The sequence below is a fragment of the Toxorhynchites rutilus genome, chromosome 1, assembly GCF_029784135.1.
Source record: "Toxorhynchites rutilus septentrionalis strain SRP chromosome 1, ASM2978413v1, whole genome shotgun sequence".
Taxonomy (NCBI): domain Eukaryota; kingdom Metazoa; phylum Arthropoda; class Insecta; order Diptera; family Culicidae; genus Toxorhynchites; species Toxorhynchites rutilus.
The window spans coordinates 20734111-20754375 of NC_073744.1; the positions used below are offsets into that span (position 1 = coordinate 20734111).

The 20265-nt window shown below is 37.0% G+C and overlaps 2 protein-coding genes across 2 annotated transcripts in view; both read right to left on the reverse strand.

The window, feature by feature from the left end:
* Positions 1–20265, reverse strand: part of LOC129763564 (calexcitin-1) — a 175237-nt gene that overhangs the window by 131448 nt on the left and 23524 nt on the right. The window contains exon 2 of the mRNA XM_055762760.1: positions 6309–6395. Coding sequence (XP_055618735.1) covers positions 6309–6366 — 58 coding nt within the window. The 5' untranslated portion in view covers positions 6367–6395. The remainder of the gene's footprint in view (positions 1–6308; positions 6396–20265) is intronic.
* The window catches only part of LOC129763562 (uncharacterized), a 212654-nt gene that overhangs the window by 80533 nt on the left and 111856 nt on the right, over positions 1–20265 (reverse strand). The window lies entirely within an intron of this gene.

A 20265-nucleotide genomic window follows, 5' to 3' on the forward strand; every position in this document is an offset into this window, starting at 1 on the left:
GCTAATCCCACATTACAATTCAATGTGATTTTTTTTTGTCTTTCGGGTATTTATTTATTTATTTGCGTCTTTTCAAAGGGGGAAAAGCCACAGAAGAAATACATTATCCATATTACATCTTAGGCATAAAAACTCCTGCATATAATCAGTACGATATTATTCTTAATGGTATATCTTCAGTTCCCTTATATATGCAATATAAGCTTTCGAAATAATAGACCATCGGCAGTCAAAGTGGCTAATATTGAGGTTCTTCTATTATATTCACTTTTGCACTCAAGAGTCAAATCGAATTAGAATTTGGAATAAAATGTAAATAAATAATTATTGAACAATTAATAATTATTGTTATTATGAATAAGGAATGCCATAGAATATTACGAGAAGCGAACAGCTTCAAAGCTTTATTGAATCTTGTGGATAGATGTTTATTGTAATTTGTTACTGCAATGTAGATACAGCCCAGTCTGAGATAATTTGTTCTCGGAACTGACACTCGAAAATGTTCAATTGATCGTGTTTCATTTTTTTACCTTATAGACAAACAGTTTCAAAATATTTTATCTGATTAAAATTCAACATATAGTCAACATATAGTAATTTCTATACAAATCTATTGTGCTTAAATCGGGTTATTATATTGTTTTTAAAAAATAACTCGAATGAATGAATGAGTGCTGTAGCTATTTTGTAAATGACATAACCAGGTGCATTCTGCCAAAAGATATTTAGATGCGTGATCTGCGAATGAACATGAGCACAGTAAAGATCAGGGCCCGAAATTTTCGAATGTGAAAAATGAAGCCCGACTCTACTCTCAGTAGCTTCGCTTCGACTAGAACTGCTTCGGCAGTCGCCGTCGACAAAAAAATGAATTGACTAGCGTTACTAGCGAGGATTACTGATGGACTAGTCCAGTCAGTGGTTATTCTAACTGACGCGAATACTAACTGACGCAAATACAAATATCGAATACAAATCTGCCACTTTATACAACTGACTTCAATCCACATTTCTTCCCCCTCTAGGAACGAAATTGTTACCCTCGTACGCAATCTTATTTCTTCGTCCATATAAAGAAGAACGAAAACATGATTTCTGATGCAAAAAAGTAGCTACCCCATCAATGGATGGTTTATTGTTTACCCATCGTGAAATCAAACCAACGAACTTAGACAGTTATCAAGTATGCTATAAAGGTCCTCGCATTAGTGTTAGTAAAAAGCGTGCAAAATAGCACACATACACTGCACGCTATTTGATACGTGTGAGTAATTGTCGTATACGATACAAAAGAATCTAGCTCACCTGTAGCGTATGTCAAACCACGTTGAACTCAAACATCGATGCATGCACACTAGGGTGCCAATGAAAATGGTCATCTCGAGTTACAAAAAGTTACCCCATAAAAAATGTTCACCACCTCGAAAAAACACCCTATGCCAAATATCAGCCCAATCGGATTTAAGGGAGAGTGGCGCAAAGCGGTCAAAGTTTGAGTTTTTTGAAAATCGAAAAATCACCCAAGGGAGTAAAAGGGTTTTCGAAAAAAAATTTTTGATGAAATGAAAAAAAAAATTGCATGAAACGTCGAGATCTAGTGTCATCTCGAATTTTTTTTTGGTCAAAAGTCGACACTTTGGTACTCGGCGTGCGAAACGAAAAGTATGGTTCAGCGTGATAATAAAAATAGTTATCTCGATCATCCATTCGGAACTTGCTACGAAATGTTGATTTGCACAATAATATACCCTATGCAAAATATTAGCTCATTCGGACTTCATTTACTGGTGTCACAAACGTTAAAATTTGAGTTTTTTTGAAAAACGAAAAATCAACGAATATCGAGGTTTTTTTAAAAAAAAAGGATGCCAAATGTTTTAAAATTACATTATTCGTCGAGATTTACGGTTATCTCGAAAAAAGTTTTTGTCAAAAAAAATGTTTTTTTGGTCAAAAAATTTTGTTTAGATAACTGTAAATCTCAATGTGTCATGCAATTTTAAGACTTTTTGGCATCAATTTTTTTTTAAAAAACCCCGATTTCCGCTGATTTTTCGATTTTCAAAAAACTCAAATTTTAACGTCTGCGACACCAGTAAATGATGTCCGAATGAGCTAATATTTTGCATAGGGTATATTATTGCGCAAATCAACATTTCGGTGCAAGTTCCGAATGAAAAACCGAGAAAACTATTTTTATTGGCACCCTAAACCATACATTTCGTTTCGCATGCCGAAAAAAAACCCAGAGTGTCGATTTTTGACAAAAAACAAATTTTTGAGATGACACTAGATCTCGACGTTTCATGTAATTTTAAGACATTTGGCACCAAAAACATTTTTTCGAAAACCCCGATTTCCTCTCTCCCACCTTGGGTGATTTTTCGATTTTCAAAAAACTCAAACTTTGACCGCTTTGCGCCACTCTCCCTTAAGTCCGATTGGGCTGATATTTGGCATAGGGTGTTTTTTCGAGGTGGTGAACATTTTGTATAGGGTAACTTTTTGAAATTTTCGGGTCGATTTTTTCCCATACATTCACTGGCATCCTAATGCACACGTACATGGGGGAGAGAAAGAGAGGGACGTATTCGTTTTGGGGGAAGTCACTTCAAAATGCAATGAAGACAATTTGACTGGGAAGAATGAAATGAGATAGTCGAGTCGTAGAGGGGGAAAGCGACTAAACGCCCGACTGGCTGTTTAGTCCTTTTGGCGGAGAAACTGCGTGAAGAAGTCATTTCCAACTGAATACGGATATAGTCAGTCAGATAGTCAGCTGACTATCCTCAGTTCGACAAACATTTGGTCTGTATCATCAGTACTGTAAACAAGAGCTGCATCATCCGTGTTTCTCGCAATGGTACATCAAAGATATAATTTATGTAAATATTAAACAATAGAGGTCCTAATATGGAGCCCTTAGGCACACCATATTGAATACTACTTCTTAAACTTCTGCGACTATTAATTTCAATAATTTGCTCTCTATTACACAGATATGACCTATTAGTATTCGTGCATTCCTGCTGAGTTTCAGTAGCAGAATATCGTGTGGAACACAGTCAAATGTCTTGGATATTTTCTCGTGTTTCGCGTTCCGTCTATTACGGATGGATCACGAAACAACCCATGTTTTCTACATTTGATGGTTAAATCCTTGGTCTGCTAAGGTCTACCGCTGGGGGGTCTTCGTAGCCACATTGGTTGCGCGTTCGCTTAGTAAGCGATCGATCGTGAGTTCAAAACTCAGGGCCCTCATTGACCATCTTTGTGTTGTTACAGAATAGCTACGTCCACGCAACAATCATCAGCGATGGAGATCGATCCACGGTCGAAATAAGATCGATTCATCCATACAACTGCTCTTCTCTGCAAGACACATCGGGCTGCTGTTCTATAAATAACTCAACAATGATCAATCAACTGTCTCCGCTGTCCGGTGGTCCAACTGGATAATGGAAGAACAGAAAGAATAATCTTACGCCTAAATGGCTACTGTGTGAATGTACCATATGTAATGGTTTAGAAGGAATACTGGCGAATGGCAACTGTGTAATGTGCTAATTATAGATATGATAACCATGTGACATGTACACGATCAAAATTCGGCTCTAGCTGTAGATTGCTAATGAGCGTTAAATAAATAAATGGGATAAAAAAAAAGGTCTACCGATGGCTCGCCTTCGTCTCATCCACACCGAAGGAAACGATCTCATTCGTGGAATCCGAACCAATGAAGCGTACAAGTTTGCCCCAAAACGCGCGGTCCTTAATGTGTTAATATATGCTTCCCGGAGGCAAACAATATCAAGCAGGAAACCCATTGCATAAAGATGGCTTTGTATTGATTACAAAAGAGTAATTTATAGTTTTTCATATATGTTTGTGTGCAGTCGTTCGGTGTGAACAAATGATCAGACTTTTTTTGAAGTGTTTGAGGTTGTATAGCACGCATTGAGTTTTTTATGATGAGAAGGTTGCAAAATGCAGAAGGGCTAACAGTGAAAGAAAAAAGGACAATCTAAAGCACTCCACTATGACAAAATTGTAAGCGAAAAATTGCTTGTCGAATTGGTAAATCCTGGGGGATACGGAAAAACTCAAAGGACTCCACGAAAACCGAAGCTCTCCAATCGAGATTAACAGATTACATTCTTTGTTTTAAAGAGGACTTCTTCTAACCGGAATATATGAGGGGTAAAATGAAAACCTTAACACAGAACATGCAGGAAAAAAATGAAGGATTTCGAATGCTTATAACTCGAACATTTCTTACTAGATCGGACGGATGTTTGCATCAATTAATAGGAAATATTTCTACGCATCTATCACAATTAATAAAATGTTATTTTTCCTCAGATAAGCAATTGAATAATTGTGAAATATCAAGCGATATCTAAACGCGCTAACTGCCATGTTCTGATTTGCCCAATATACGGTTTCCCCAACACAAACTTCAAAACCAAGGAGCCTGGAAGAAATCGGCATTGCAAATACAAATACAAAAACCGCGTAAATTTCGAAATCCGCGTAAATACCGAAATCCTCGTAAACAAAACAGCGTAAATTCCGAAATCCACGTAAAAATAAACCGCGTAAATCACAAAAACCGCGTAAAAAAGATGCGTAAATTAAACCGTGTAAAAAGAGACTTCAGTTGAATGTTGAATTCGATTGAATTCGAAAATTGTTCAATTCAATCAATAATTTATTCAATACAACCAAATGATTACTAAGCCAACGGTAGTCCCACGTCAACCTTGCGGTTATATCCTAGATAGAATCTACCCATATTTTTATACTTTAAATAATCTTCCTGGAGCAAAAGTGATGTGGTCACTTTTTTGTAACTGTTTTTTTTTTTCAATACAAATTGATTATTTTCTCTCTCGTTTAACTCTTATTTACTTTGATTTGGATTATTTGAGAAATTCAAAAAATGATGAGCTGAGCATTTTATTTCACCTATCGGTACAACATCCATGGGAAATTCCCTAATCTTGCACCTTCCCACAGCGAAAACAAATTGAGGTTCACATGAATTGACAATTCGACATGGAAAAAAAAAAGAAATAAAATATCTTAATTTGTTTACGGAAATCCAGTAAATATTTGAGTTATTTGGTAACACTGACAACGACTAACCCTGGAGCGATATGTCCCGTTATGAGGTGTATTAGAAAATTGCATTTTAATATAAAAATGATTGTTTAACATATGTCTATTCAAGCTCAATCGATAGTGCTGGTAACATTCGAGAGTGTATTGAAGTTTGCAAAATTTAATTTGTTTTATAATGCTTCAAAAGTCTTATCACAGAGAGGACAAAATTGCATGAAATCATACGGCAATGACCGATGTAATTCTTTATTTATATTTTTTTACTCAGAGCTCGAAATCTTCGAAGATGAAAAATGAAATTCTAAGTGGCTTCGCTTCGACTAGGACTACTTCGGCATTCGCCGTCAATATGATTTGAATTGACTAGAAAATTAATTGACAAGCGTTAAGAGCAAGAATGACTGATGAAGTATTTAGCAGATGGTTATTCTAATTGACGTTACTGATCCACACTTCTACTCCCCTGACACGAATCTCGTTAGCAGCGTACACAATTTTATTTTTACGTCCATATAAAGTAAAATGAAAACTTGATTTGAATACGAATTTCTTCACAGTCCGCTGACTATCCTCAGTTGAATATGATTTTGTCGAGCGCTGCTTTTATTCGCTCTGTACTCGTCTGTGCTGCGGTGATTTACGATACCGAGAAAGGAATAATGTGTGCGGTTCAAAGTTGTATACAATCATCAATGGTGCTATCCGTTACTAGGTTCAGCTCAGATACGCAACCAACAGGCTTCGTTCTTCACTTTGTTTATTCACTTAATGCATCAAAAGTGAATACTCTCATCCTGTTCGAGTATCTGAATAGTCCACTCTTTTCGATGATATTTTCGTGTATGATAAGTAATCTGTTCATTCATTCTCTGATATTGGTTGAAACATTTATAATGAACAATTATTATTTATTATTGTGGAAATGATAGCTTAAAATGGTTCAACGCGATAAAAATTATTTACCATTATTTTTTGCAAATGAAAACTTGTAATTTCACTTATATTTTCGAAACAGTTCACACTTGAAATGCAAAACACACAGTGAAGAAGAACATAAAAAACTGATCTGGTTTTTTTCGTTCAGTTTTCACTTGTATCGGTTCTCCGCATGAGTGAGTGACATAACCATCTGTGCCTTCATTATACGAAAATAATATTAAATGGCCGTACCACTTACTTACCGAAAAACACATTGAACACATACAGCAGCTTCTTCCTGCGGAATTCGGAGATTGGCATTTCGGAGTAAATGAAGTTTTTGCAGCGATCTGGAAAGAGGAGGCATTAAAACAATATAATTAAATGAGTATAATTTCAATTTTTCACTTTCACGCAGATGGTAATTATTCCATTCGAGCGCCTACAGCTCGCTAACAGTCCATAAACATTACCATATTCAGAAAGCAATTCCCAATGCGCACAAAGAAGAGAGAGAGAGAGCTTGCAGCAAGGAATGCGAGAAAATTGACACCATAACAATTGACCTTCGGATAATTAACACGAAAGAAAAGCAACTTTTTCGCTTTAATCTAATCTTTTCACAGCTTATGTCGAACGCCGGAGAAGTCCCCACGCGGATAGTAATACCTCTATCTTAAATTACCCGTGTAATGAAGGTTTTTCCTATCCAATCAACCCGTTGTACGATTCTTGTGCGGAGAAAAATATTCGGCTTCCTGTGGTGGCAGGAAAGGAAAATTGAGAGACAGAAGCAATTGGTACCCGATTGGGTAGAATGGCAATCTTCTTACCGATGGATAAATTAAGAGGCGAAGGAAAGGTAGTTGTGGTGTCAAATGAAAGGATTTCTTCGTTCATCAGCGGGTGGGTGGGTGAACACAAGAAAACACAATCTGGATGTGAGATAAGTTTTCAAAACTCAAATGGTATTATGGGATGTTTGCATTGTCTTAAAACAACACCGACATCGGCTTGGTGTGCCCTTTATCATCGACTTTCAGACTCCGCAGGGAATTGGCTCCCTTTTCAAAATTTCCACGGAAATTGCTCCTTTAACGGGATTAGTTTATTTAGCTGCTGAAACGATAAGTCCGCCCTTGGAGAGTTATTATTTCCCGCACTAGTAATGACTCTTCCACCAATTTCCGACTTTACGTCGGTAATCGGCTTTGGAAAGAAGAGCGCGATTCTAGGACTGAGCTGAATATTGTTTTCTAATCGGAAGAAGCCAACCGAGTAGGAGAAAGATAAAGTTTTCCTTCCACCAACGATGTTTGTGTGAGCGGAATTGGAAGGATCTATGCTGGGAGCTTGTGATATATACCGGATAAATACCCCAATTAAGTGCTGTCGAAAAGTTGTTCGAACGGATTTACGGCTTCGAGTCTTCTAATATTACTCATTAGGTCGTTATGTGGATCATAAACAGTGGATTATCGTTTTCGTATCTGAGACGATTAAGTTAAAGTACCAGGAAATCGGAAATACACATTCACTTTATTGATCCAACGATGGAATGGCTTGTAGGACAATTCATCATCCTCTTTTGCACATCAACACGAAACAGAAGTATGCCACCTGTTTGGGCCTGTAACTTTCACGGATGAATTCTTCGTGCATAGATCAATCTTCTTTTATTGAAATCCGAGAACGAAAGCATTGGTCCTTCCTCTGCCTCGATTCTGTCTCCAAAACTCGAGGTCGAGCAAACAATCACAGAAACATAAAAACGAATAAAGATTCATACCTACAACCGAGTGATAACATCAGTCAATTTCGAGTCAAATCAATTTTCTATCCAAAGTCTCCCCCCACGGTGAAATCAGAAGAAATCTGCTCGAGTTTGATGTGGCAATGGGTTGTTTCTTTGGTGAAATTGCTCACGTAGGGGAGGAGCGGGTATAACGGACAGTGGGGGTAATATGGACAGGTGTTTGATTTGTATAGTTACATTATGAATTTTTAATGTCTGTTAATCAGAATCCCTTCTACATGTTATTCCATAGTAGCTAAACCACCCTATGACACTGAATGCTGATCAAAAGTGGAAAAGGGAAACAAAAACAAAAATCATATATGATTCCGCGTGTAGATGTAATTTTTGCGGCTTCTATATTAAGCATTTTGAGTGGTTTAATTTCGAAACTCAATTCGCTGATGGTTATATTTCGGTTTGTAAGTTAACAGAGAAGTGATATTAGGTATGTACGGAAAAGTAAATTCATTTCTGAGCGGAAAATTTAAATTATGGAAATAATTGTACTGGTGGGGTAAAACGGACAGTTGCCAGTGAGAATGAGATGGACTTTGCAAAGCCTGTTTATTCCATTCCCAAGGAATGCCCTGCGTCTATAAACGGAAATCAAATCCCCAAAGCCGGGCTATCTAGAAGCTGACTGGAACGAATAGTAAAATAAGGTCTGTTTGTTTATACTGCTGAAAAGCACAATATCAATTCTAGGTGGATCAATATGATTTATCCATTGCAAGCAGTGACATCGGAAGACCTTCTGTTAATTTCATAGAATTTTGAACAAACATAGACGGAAAATTAATGCTAACATCAGTTTGGATTGGTTCTTTCAACCCATCTGGTGTTAAGCTGAGAGGAACATGGACTGATATAAATTGATGTTGATTTACACTACTCCTTGGTTCAATGGGGAGTTTTTGTCGTTCATTTCATTACTTGCAAACTGGCTGCTGTTAAACCCATTAAAACACGTGCTTTATCATTTAGGCTCAGGAAACACACATCATTCAGTCTCAGAATCGAAGCTAGCTACTAAAGCATATAGGGGTCGGTGAATTCATTTAGGAATAAAAATGGAATTTTGTTACGTAACGGCCACGGCTAAATACCCCCCCCCCCCTCCCCCCTATGTCACATTAAGTTACGCAGCCTCGAACCACCACCCTTCCCCCCCCCCTGCTGCGTTACATAATTTATGCACGACGCCTTACAGTAAAAATCATTGAAAAACACATTTTTGTAAAACATTTGGTCGATTATTTCGAAAAACAGTATATTGAATTGTGAGAAGCATTCATGTTTTAGGAAACATGAGTTCCCAAAGATACAATTGAGGTTCTTCTTAACATGTCCGTCCTACCCCCATTTCCCCTACATATACAGATAAGAAAAGTTTCCCCCTCTTGCCTTCAAGTCTGCATTTGGATGGATAAGATGTGCTAACTTAATATATTCCTACCACCAAAAATATCTTCATAAACTTGTTGAAAAGTTTTGTTGGATCGTATTCTCGCTGTCGGAAGGAATGGGAAGGGAGTGCAGATTGTCGTTTACGAGCTCTTGGCGGTGTGCTGTTGTGTATCTTAACGCCACCTCCACATCCGACTGCCAGTCATGGGGATGACGAGTGCCACTTGTTGGTTAGCGCAAAGAACGAAGCTGCTGGAAATGATGATGATGATTTTTTTTTTTTTTATAATTCGTTTATTTGTACAGGCTCAGTTACATAGGTTTAAAGAAGCCAAACTCTCAACTATACTTTTACTATTAACATGTTTTCTTAATTCTACGGTTAATGAAATAGGAAACCGATTACTCGCGGTCGACTCGAGTTTAGAAGGGTGACACATTTTCTTTAGGAAAAGGATGGGATGTAAGGAGATTGTAACCATGTTCACACTCACACTCACACTCACTTTCACATTCATACTCACACATCACACTGAATTCTTAAACTATCCTCACATCTAATATGTATTAACAATTTAACTTATTCTAATGTTAGGGAACCGATAGCTCGCGAAGGACGAAAAGGAGGAGAAAATGGGGGGGAAAGTATGTAAGAACAATCACACTCGAAGATCGATATCTTTAAGGAAAACATATATTTGGGACATGTAATCAAGGTCTAACCGAGCCAACACATCTCTCACCGGCACATTGGGCTGCCTTCCTCGAGCTCGAAGGGAGTTTTCTAAATTCGATCTGGCGACAAAATATAGCTCGCACGACCAAACAACGTGTTCGATGTCGTGGTAACCATGGCCACAAACGCAGAGATTGCTGTCGGCAAGCTTGAAACGAAAAAGCAGCGCATCTAAAGAACAGTGATTGGACATGAGTCGGGAGAAGGTCCGAATAAAGTCCCGACTCAAGTCCAGACTTTTGAACCACGGTTTGAGGCTAACCTTAGGGATAATCGAGTGAAGCCACCGGCCCAATTCATCTTCGTTCCATTTGCGTTGCCAGTTAGCGATGGTATTTTTACGAACTAAAGAATAAAATTCATTGAAGGCGATTTGACGCTGATAAATATCGCCTTCAATTGCACCTACCTTTGCTAATGAGTCAGCCCTCTCATTACCCGAAATGGAGCAATGTGAAGGGACCCAGACAAAGGTAATGACATAACAGCGTCTGGATAAAGCACTCAAAATTTCTCGTATTCTCTCAAGGAAGTACGGCGAGTGCTTTTCCGGCCTCACTGAACGGATAGCTTCGACAGAGCTAAGACTATCCGTTACAATGTAATAGTGTTCAACAGGTCGTGAGGCGACGCTGTCCAGCGCCCAGTGTATTGCTGCCAATTCAGCAATATATCTGATGATGATGATGATTGTTAGTCATTTCTCATTTCGCCGGATGTTTCACCCATATTTCTGTCGTTAATACTGCTAGAAGAGTAATGAATTGCTTCTGTATTTTCAAGTAAATAAGGTTTCCTCCTTCCTGCCTGTTACACAGTATATCCGCCATGCGTTTGTGATTACTATTACTTGAGAGGAATAGTAGTTGAGATGATTTGAAGCATACTTAAATTTCGTCACCTTACTGAACTGAATGCAATATTTTTCAGAGTTGCTTACTTCAAAAATTATAAATGTTGCCAATAAGCTACTTGAAATTTGATATGCGATAGCATTTGTTCGTATCGTTATGTACAAAGCACTCTTCAGGTTTAAATGAATCGGAACGGATGCTGATTGGCTGATGACAGTAATATTTTTTCAATAAATATAAGTAGTTCAATGTTGACGAAAATTCCATTGAGATTGTTATGAAAGGATGGAATATTCTCAACCGATTTTAGCCAAGAGCAAAGATGCCAGACATAATTATATTACAAACAATGTACTAAAAGGTAAAAAAAAATTAAGAAAATAGCAGTTATCAGTTATCACACACCTTCTTCATTTACTTAAAGCACTGATGAAACTAAAATAAATTCGTGGGACATATGATAAAACCACTAACTGTGGATAAAGGAAATCCGACGTGCCCACGATTTGATTTTAGTTTCATCAATGCTTCAAATTAGGGAGGAAGGAGTGTGATAACTGCTACTTTCCTAATTATATTTTAGCTTTTAGCACATTATTTGTAACATTATTATGTTTAATCACAATAAAAACCGTTTAAGTTGAAATGTTGTTTTTTACTTATTTTATTTTTTAGTTTTTAGTACACTATCCGTATCATTGATATATTTCTCTACAATAAAACCATTCAAGAATATAAAAAAAATCTTATGTTTCCATGATGTACTTTATTCTATTAGCCAAATCATTTTATTTGATACCGATATTGAGGTGATTCCAAAAAATATATAGTCGACCATTTTGCAGCGGCGACCTTTTTGTATTAATGTTGATCATAATGTAATGTATTCTCCAAGCCAAGCCCATTCATTTGATACCAATCAACTTTTTTTTTTAAATAATATGAAGTTGTAGCGGCGGTCAAAATTGAATTTTTCAAGATAATGGAATACCCAGTTTTATAATGACAACAGAGATAAGGGTGTGTTCCAAATTTCAGATCAATCGGTCAACAGGAAGGGACTCAATTGGAACAACGCTACGGTTTCAGTTCTTGTGTCAATTTGATCTTGTAAGGATGTAGGCCAAGATCTTTTCGCAAAATTCGCCACAACGACGTCACAGAGATGCCCAACGCTTGAGAACGACGTGTTCGAGACTGATTTGGGTCTTCCTCAAATGATGCCCTTGTGGCAGCTATATTCTCGACACTACGGGTACTTCTTTGTCTCACTGGAACGAGAACATTTTGTACTGTGCCTGTGGATTAAAATTTTTTCACTAGATGCTCAATTTTTTATCTGGCAAGACGATTATGACGACCATAAATTGGACGTAGCACTCTTAAAGCTGAGGCCATTGACTCCGAATTGCGGTAGTAAATTTTCATAATCTCGACTCGTTGTTGGATCGTATATCTTTTTATTATGAAATGGCAAACCGTACTGAAGTGAAAAGTTAAGAGAGCGGGAAAAATATGGCGTCGTTTGCTGTTCCTATCGGTTTACTTTTGTAGCATCCCTATTGAAATACCCTTTATGAGTTCTGCAGATCGGTGATGAGAAATTAACACGTTGAGCCTCGAAGTTTTCTTGCTGCACTTTCCATTCAGTCAGCGCTTTCCTACCAAACTGCACAATGTCAGTCGCTAGGGACCGACGCGAGGCTCAACATGTTAATACATTTACAAGACCGTTGATAAAGGAAGCAACATAGTTGTGTTTCAAAGTTAGAATACCGATGTGAATACTCTTCGACTGATTGACAACGACGAAACCCAACATTCTTAAATTTAGCCTTTCATCTTGAAAAAGGCTAGCGCTTATTTTCTACCAAGCGGCTCATTACATTTAAATTTTAAGAGATCAAACATGACAGTTACATGAATGAAATACATTGAATCAAGAAACATCAATTTATGTTCAAATCTTTTCATTCGTTCTTTTTTTACACTCACAATACAATAATTATATTTTATTTAACACCCAAAATATTCACTAGAAATGATTTATATGGCAGAACAAATTTAGCTGGATCAGCTAGTTTTTACAGAAAAATCAAGGATGATATGTTATAGCATACAAAAAAATCACCCATTTCATTCAAACCTTTCCGACTTGTTGTGTCCTTGAAATAATATATACGAATATATTTCAAGTGCACAACACTTAAATATGCATTTATTTCCGAAAGTTATTCACGACGCTGTGGTTGAACACAAGCAGATTTATGCATGAGTATTTACTGTAACAAGCGGAACATTCGCTACATTATTCATAGGCCATTAATTTCAGTTGAAAGCAGTAGATAAGCAATGAAAGGATGTTTCATTTCCAACACCAACACGTACACATACACACACACAACCATCCACTGTTTCAATCCCATTAGAATTCAGTTTGTCAACAAATTCATTACATCCTGTGCGGCAACCCACCGACAGCCGTGCGGGATGAGGGATTTTCTCACGGCTGGCAAATCGATGAAAACGATTCCTCGGTGGTACGAACTTCAAAACGTCGTTTCCATTCATCTCCTAAGTATCACGTTCCATGCCGGTCTCAATGTAATCTCGGTGCTTACGTTCCACCACCATCCAATCGAATTTCGCCCGCTTCAAAGTTTACCCAGATTTTGGACCAAGTTCGGGGCTTGGTCCTAATGAACTAGGGCACCACCAGAGTTCTCCGTATTCACGGTTTCCACTGAGTCAGCGTCGTCTCGGACAGCAATAGTTAGTACCCGGGGAATGGTTTAACTGCTTCGCGGGAATCCATTCTCACCATTAAGATGAATGCGGTGTGCATATGCTAAAAGTTTCTGCACTACAGTCGTGTGTATGTGTGTGTGTATTCTGAACTAATGGATCATGGTTGAATGCAATTTCCGCGTGGAACACAGCATACGAGGAATGGTCCCAAGATTAATCTGTTGGGCAAAATAGTTTATTTTACCTTCCGGAATTGTCTCCCAACAAAGATGTGACAGTTAAATTGCGACTGTTCCGAGCTTAAGTGGAGATATCAGAGAGAGATTGATGTTTTCAAAGTTCAACATTGTTTCTGTTCGGTTTCCCTCGAGAGCTTCACTGAAACAAAGTCATGACGTTCATCATTGGAACATCTTCGGAAGAAATCCATTTGTTCGTGTTCGCAAATTAGTACACCACACTTGCTGATGATCGTGACAGAACCAAGGCAATTAATGGAGAACCGAAACATCACTCGGTGGCATCGATAAAACTCAATTTGTATTCCACTCTTTGGTGTGATCTGGATTCATTCGAACGATAAAATTCAATTAGCGGATGTTTGACTCTTTCACACTTCCCATCGTCGATTTCCCGTCGTCAAACAATTCCATCCGCCACTTTAGGTCGAATTGAAAGAAAAAAAAGTTTCGTTATTTCTCTGGTGTCTACTTTTCATTTCGAAAGACTGCAGAGACAGACGACGAATTGGTTCAATTTTATGGTTAAATCTCCGCGTCAGACAAGTGGGATCTGCGAAATAATCCCCTCGTTGGTGCAGATTTGTGTGACTTATGATAAATGACTTGAAACCGGGAACGGCTTTTTATTGTACGGATGTAATAAATTCGAGGCCCTAACGAGGGGAGTATCTTTTCGTCAAATTGGATGTTTCGTTGATGAAGAATTCCGGGATACACTAGGAGCCGAATTAATTTGAAGATGAATGCATACTGTAGAAAAAAAAAATGAGAAATATAAAGCAACAAATTCCTTTACTCCAACGCTAGAGATGGAGGCAACATTATTTATGGCAGAAAACTTTGTGCACAGAAGTCGACCTGACTTTAATTTATTTCATCATAAACGTCCAGATATGACTGAGACTGAAGCAACTTTCCTAAAATGTAACACTCACAGACTTTCATCCGCCAAAGGCGAAGTATGGGCGGTGAGGAGAGACCGTACATATGTTTCTGTCCAGTATCACTACTATCCTCACACTGGTCGTGGCAGCATCAAAAGAGCCTTCCCGCTGTCATGTCATGATGATGAGTGCCGGGATCGTAACCATAACAGCCGTCTAACGATTTCAGCAATATCGAGATTTTCTCCGGCATACAACCCGGGAAATGATACGGCGAATGAATGGAGATGCTGTGTAGATTTCATCCGATTTCATTAGCTTTGACAAGAGAGAGAGGGGAGGACTTTCCTTTCACGCTGGGAATGAAAGTAGGCATTCTTCGTATCTGCGAGCTGTGTTTACAATATGAGGAGATTTGAAGTAATTTGTTTTGCACTCGTGTAATCGTATAATACTTGAATTTTAGTTTTTTTATTGTTTCGCGCCTGAACACAACAATACAGTTCAAATGGTCAGTCTTTTAGATGAAGATAGTTATTATATCCTACACTATATACTTCAATTCCATCGACCTCTTACATATCTCTGGAAACTCAGAAAAAATGAGTGGTTCTATAGTTGTGAAACGCAGTGTATGTTCTCAAGAGCATTGAGTCTTGCGTTGTCATGTTGAAAGCCATACTGGTAGTTTTTCTTATTTAGCTGGCTTCAATCTTATTATTAATCTCAGTATATGCAGTACGCAATTGAAATATTTCATTGATTGTAATCAGCCGGTTCACCCAAGTATACAGAGATAAATGGCATGATCTTCAATTTTTTAAAGATGTATCTAAAAGGACATTACATTCCATTAACTTAAGTTTCTCAATCAATAACACGGTTAAAAAACGTTTCTCAGATGGAAATTTCTAGGGTGAACAAAATTTTCGATGGAATAAAAAACCTAACTTTCTTATCTTTATAGATAGAAGTAAACATAGCTCGACTATGCTATAACTCCAGCTATTTTGAGCAACCATGTAGAACAAAGTGTTTTTCTATTTCTTAAAATAACCGATATGGCGCTTTTTTAAGTTGTGTTAGGATCACCATGAAAAAAAAGGTTACTTTGTTCTAACTTTTATATTTAAAACTTACTGACCCGGCAAACTTCGTCCCGCCCAAAATTTGTTTTTTGTTATCAATACTTTTAAACATTCACTATGAGCAAGTTCATGGGTCCAATCGCAAAACTGTTCATTGATTGATCTTCTAATCGACTCCATTGAATTTACCTTTTACTATAAAACTCTTAGTATTTCTAACAAAACTCATCATTATAATATCAGATTATTTTCAGACACAATTCTCGTTCAATATTTTTCAACCACTCGTAAATAACATGTTTCTCCGTTACATGGAATAAATGTTTTATACAGAAAATATGATACAGGGTGGGCCATTTAAAGTGGAAGGATTTGTTTTTGCAACAGCAAAGTAAAGAAGTGGAATTTTAAATTTTGTGTTTTGAAATTCATTTATTTTGGTCCAAGGAGATTTGTTCTAACTACTTTTTGATTATGATATCTCGTAAATGACCGCCTCTGGCCTTGACCGCAAAATGTGCCCTTTTTCGGCATTTTCCATCACTTTGCCCAATGTTTCGGCCGATATGGCAGCAATTTCTTGTCGGATATTGTCTTTCAGCGCAGCCAGGGTCCTTGGTTTACCAGTGTATACCTTGGATTTTAAATATCCCCATAAAAAAAAGTCAGGAGGCGTCAAATCAGGTGATATCGGTGGCCAGTCATTATCGCCGTTTTTCGATATTAATCTTCCGGGGAACATTTCGCGCAATAATTTGGTCGTGGCAGCCGCTGTATGGCATGTAGCGCCGTCCTGTTGGAACCAGTAATTGTCCAATTCATTTTCACGAACAAATGGCAATAAAAAATCGGTTATCATTGTCCGATAACGCTCCCCATTCACGGTTACCGTTGCTCCATTTTCGTTTTCAAAGAAGTACGGGCCGATGACTTTATCGGCATAAATGCTACACCACACAGTAACTTTTTGGTCGTAAAGAGGTTGCGTTTCGATGAATTGAGGGTTTTTAGTAGCATAAAACCGACAATTTTGTTTATTCACTCCTCCATTCAAGTTGAAATGCGCCTCATCAGACATTATGATTTTTTGCCAAAAGCCACGTTCATTTTTGGCCATTTCGATGGTCCATTTGCAAAATCAAGTCGACGTGGTAAGTCAGATGGGTTAAGTTGTTGAGCCATTTGAATTTTATACGGAAACATTTTCAAATCAACACGAATTATGCGTCGGAGAGTGGTTCGAGCGATGCCTAACTCTTGCGAACGATGGCGACCTGATGTCGATGGAGTCTCTTCAACACTGGCTCGAACGGCATCAATATTCTCGTCGAAACGTCTTGGTCGTTGTCTGGACAGATGACTGGCATTACCAACACTACCAGACGATATAAATTTGGCATATAATCGACGTATAGTGTTGTCTCCAGGCGATGTTTTAACTTTATTTTTATTTTTCCACGCACGTTTAGTTAACACAATTGAGAAGTTATTTTGAATGTACAGCTGAACAATTTCAGCGCGTTGTTTAGGTGTGTAATGTTCCATGGTTAAAATTGTACTGAGATGACGCTTCCAACGCGGTATGACATTTGTTAATCTGACAACTCTGTCAAAAGTTATGGGGTTGCCAGATGCTTCCACTTTAAATGGCCCACCCTGTAGAATAAAAACAGCCCTAAATCGGACAATTTCTTCCTCGAGTTCTGCGACTAACAGCACTTGTCACTATGTAATTGTAGAACATATGGGAATTTAATTTTCCTTCAGAGTTTTCCGAAAATTTTCAATTGTCACGTTTGGTTGGAATATTTTTGGTTGAAATATGTGCAATATTTTTATGGGACTCTCTCTCCATTCCAGAAGAGGGAGGAGTGCCATACCATCATAGAAACATTTCTCATACCCAAAAATCTTCACATCCGAAATTGTGCTTGATTAGTTCTTGAGTTATGCAGAAGTTTGTGTTTGTGTGCCCCCTGTAATTTGTGTTTCATTTGTGGGGCACCCCCCCCCCCTGGTTCAGTTTGCTTGATTAGTTCTTGAGTTATGCACAAATGTATGCTTCATTTGTATGACAGTCTCCACCCTTGATAAATTCTCGAGTAATGCAAAAATTTGTGTTTCATTTGTATGGCAACCCCCACCCCCCTTAGAGAGGGGGGAGGGTTCTCAACCTATCACGAAAACTTTCCCCGGCTCCAAAAACCCCTACATACCAATTTTCATGTTGATCGGTTCAGTAGTTTCCGAGTCCATAAGAATCAGACAGACAGACAGACAGAAATCCATTTATATATATATATATATATATATATATATATATATATATATATATATATATATATATATATATATATATATATAGATTCTACATGCAAACTGTCTTCAGAAGACTTTTAGAGCTTACTAAGACGAATATTTTTCGATGCAGAACTTGTCAATATCTCAACTCTACTCAAAGTAATTGATATTTCATCCCCAAAAATACGCTCTTTCAATTCTATGTCGTTTTTTCTGGGACAAACATGCAAAATATTTATTGGCAGTATTTGAAAAAGAATATTCGACTCTATATAATGTGATATTTTCAAAACTGTGTAATTTTTTGTATTTGAGTAAATTAAATTTGAAATCATGTGTGTTAGATAAAAAACATCAATAACTTTGAGTATATTGACAAGTTCTTCATCGAAAAATGTTTGTCCCGATAAGCTCTGAAAGTCATCCTAAGACAATTTTGATGTAGAGATGGAAATTTAAAAGTTAGAGCAAATATCCCGTTTTTACATGGTGACCCTAGATAAAAAGCGCTAAAAAAACTTGATGGAAAATCTCTATTCTCTAGACAAAAACTGTCTTCGACAAAGTGCTTATATATGATGCAACGCTTATTTCAATGTTGTCAAAAAAAGGGTAACCAACATTTCAGGTGAAATCAAAAATCTAACTTTCTTATTTCTATAGATAGAGATAAACATAGCTCGACAATGTTGTAAGTCCAATTATTCTAATCAACTTTGCAGAACAAAGTGTTTTTTCTATCTTTTGATATAATAAATTTAGCGTTTTTTATTCTAAGTTGCATTAGGGCGACCATGGAAAAACGGTTTTTTTTTTTTGCTCAAACTGAATTTCAAATCCCACATCAAAATTGTATACGAACGAACACTCAAACACAAAAAATAACACAGTTTTGGAAATCTCATGAATGAGTTATTTTGCATAGGGTATATTATTGTGCAAATCAACATTTCGTAGCAAGTTCCGAATGAAAAATCGAGATAACTATTTTTATTGGCACCCAAAACCATACTTTTCGTTTCATACTCCGAAAAAAAAACTCCCAGAGTCACAGAGTGCCGATTTTTGACAAAAAAAAATTTCGAATTGACACTAGATCTCGACGTTTCATGCAATTTTAACACATTTGGCATTAAATTTTTTTTTCGAAAACCCCGATTTTCTTTACTTTCCCCTTGGGTGATTTTTCGATTTTCAGAAAAACTGAAACTTTGACCGCTGTGCGACACTAGTAAATGAAGTCCGATTGAGCTGAAATTCGGCATAGGGTGGTTTTTCGAGGTGGTGAACATTTTGTGTAGGGTAACTTTTTGAAACTTTAGGGTCGATTTTTTCCCATACATTGACTGGCACCCTAATACACATACAGAGGTACCTTAAAGATACCTGACCTCAGGTACAATCTAGGCATAACGTAAACAAGTTACTTGTTTCTGTACCCATAACGTCCGATTGAATCAACAAGGTGTATTTTTGTTGTTGGTATTTCAATTCTACTTCGAAAATTGTTCGTGTTTTGATCGTGCTAAACGAGTATTATGCTAAAAGCTTGTATTAGGATAAAAAAAAAGATTTTTAAATATCCCTACGTTTTGTCTTAACCCACATGTTTTCCAACGTAACTCCTAAACTTATATTTTTACCATAATGATGTTTTTGGAAAAGTTGTTGGAAATTATAAGCAAATAAATAAAAATTCATGAACATGACGGTATAACACGACAAACATATTAAAAGTGCCTATTTACTATAAAAAAGACAATAAATTAGAATTTATTTATTGAATATCTCGAGAATGAAAATTGATAATGAGCGTTTTTGTTCTACATCACATCAGGATTCATAATTTGTGGCTAAAAATGATTGTTAACATACAAAAATTCGTTTCGAAAATTCATAAAAAATGGATGACAAAGTTCGCCAAAAAATAATGTTACCATCTTGGACTATTTTTTTATGTTTTCTACATGACTGCCATTTTATATGAAAAAAAATTAAAAGTACATATTTTAGATATTGCAGATAAAAGTTTTTTTTGTAAATAAGAAAAGGGTACTAATTTTTTTTCTCAGTGTATATTATTTCACGTTTAACACTTAGACGGCCATGAGTGCCGTACTGCACTATAAAATTATTCAAAAATTATATCATAGTTTGGCATC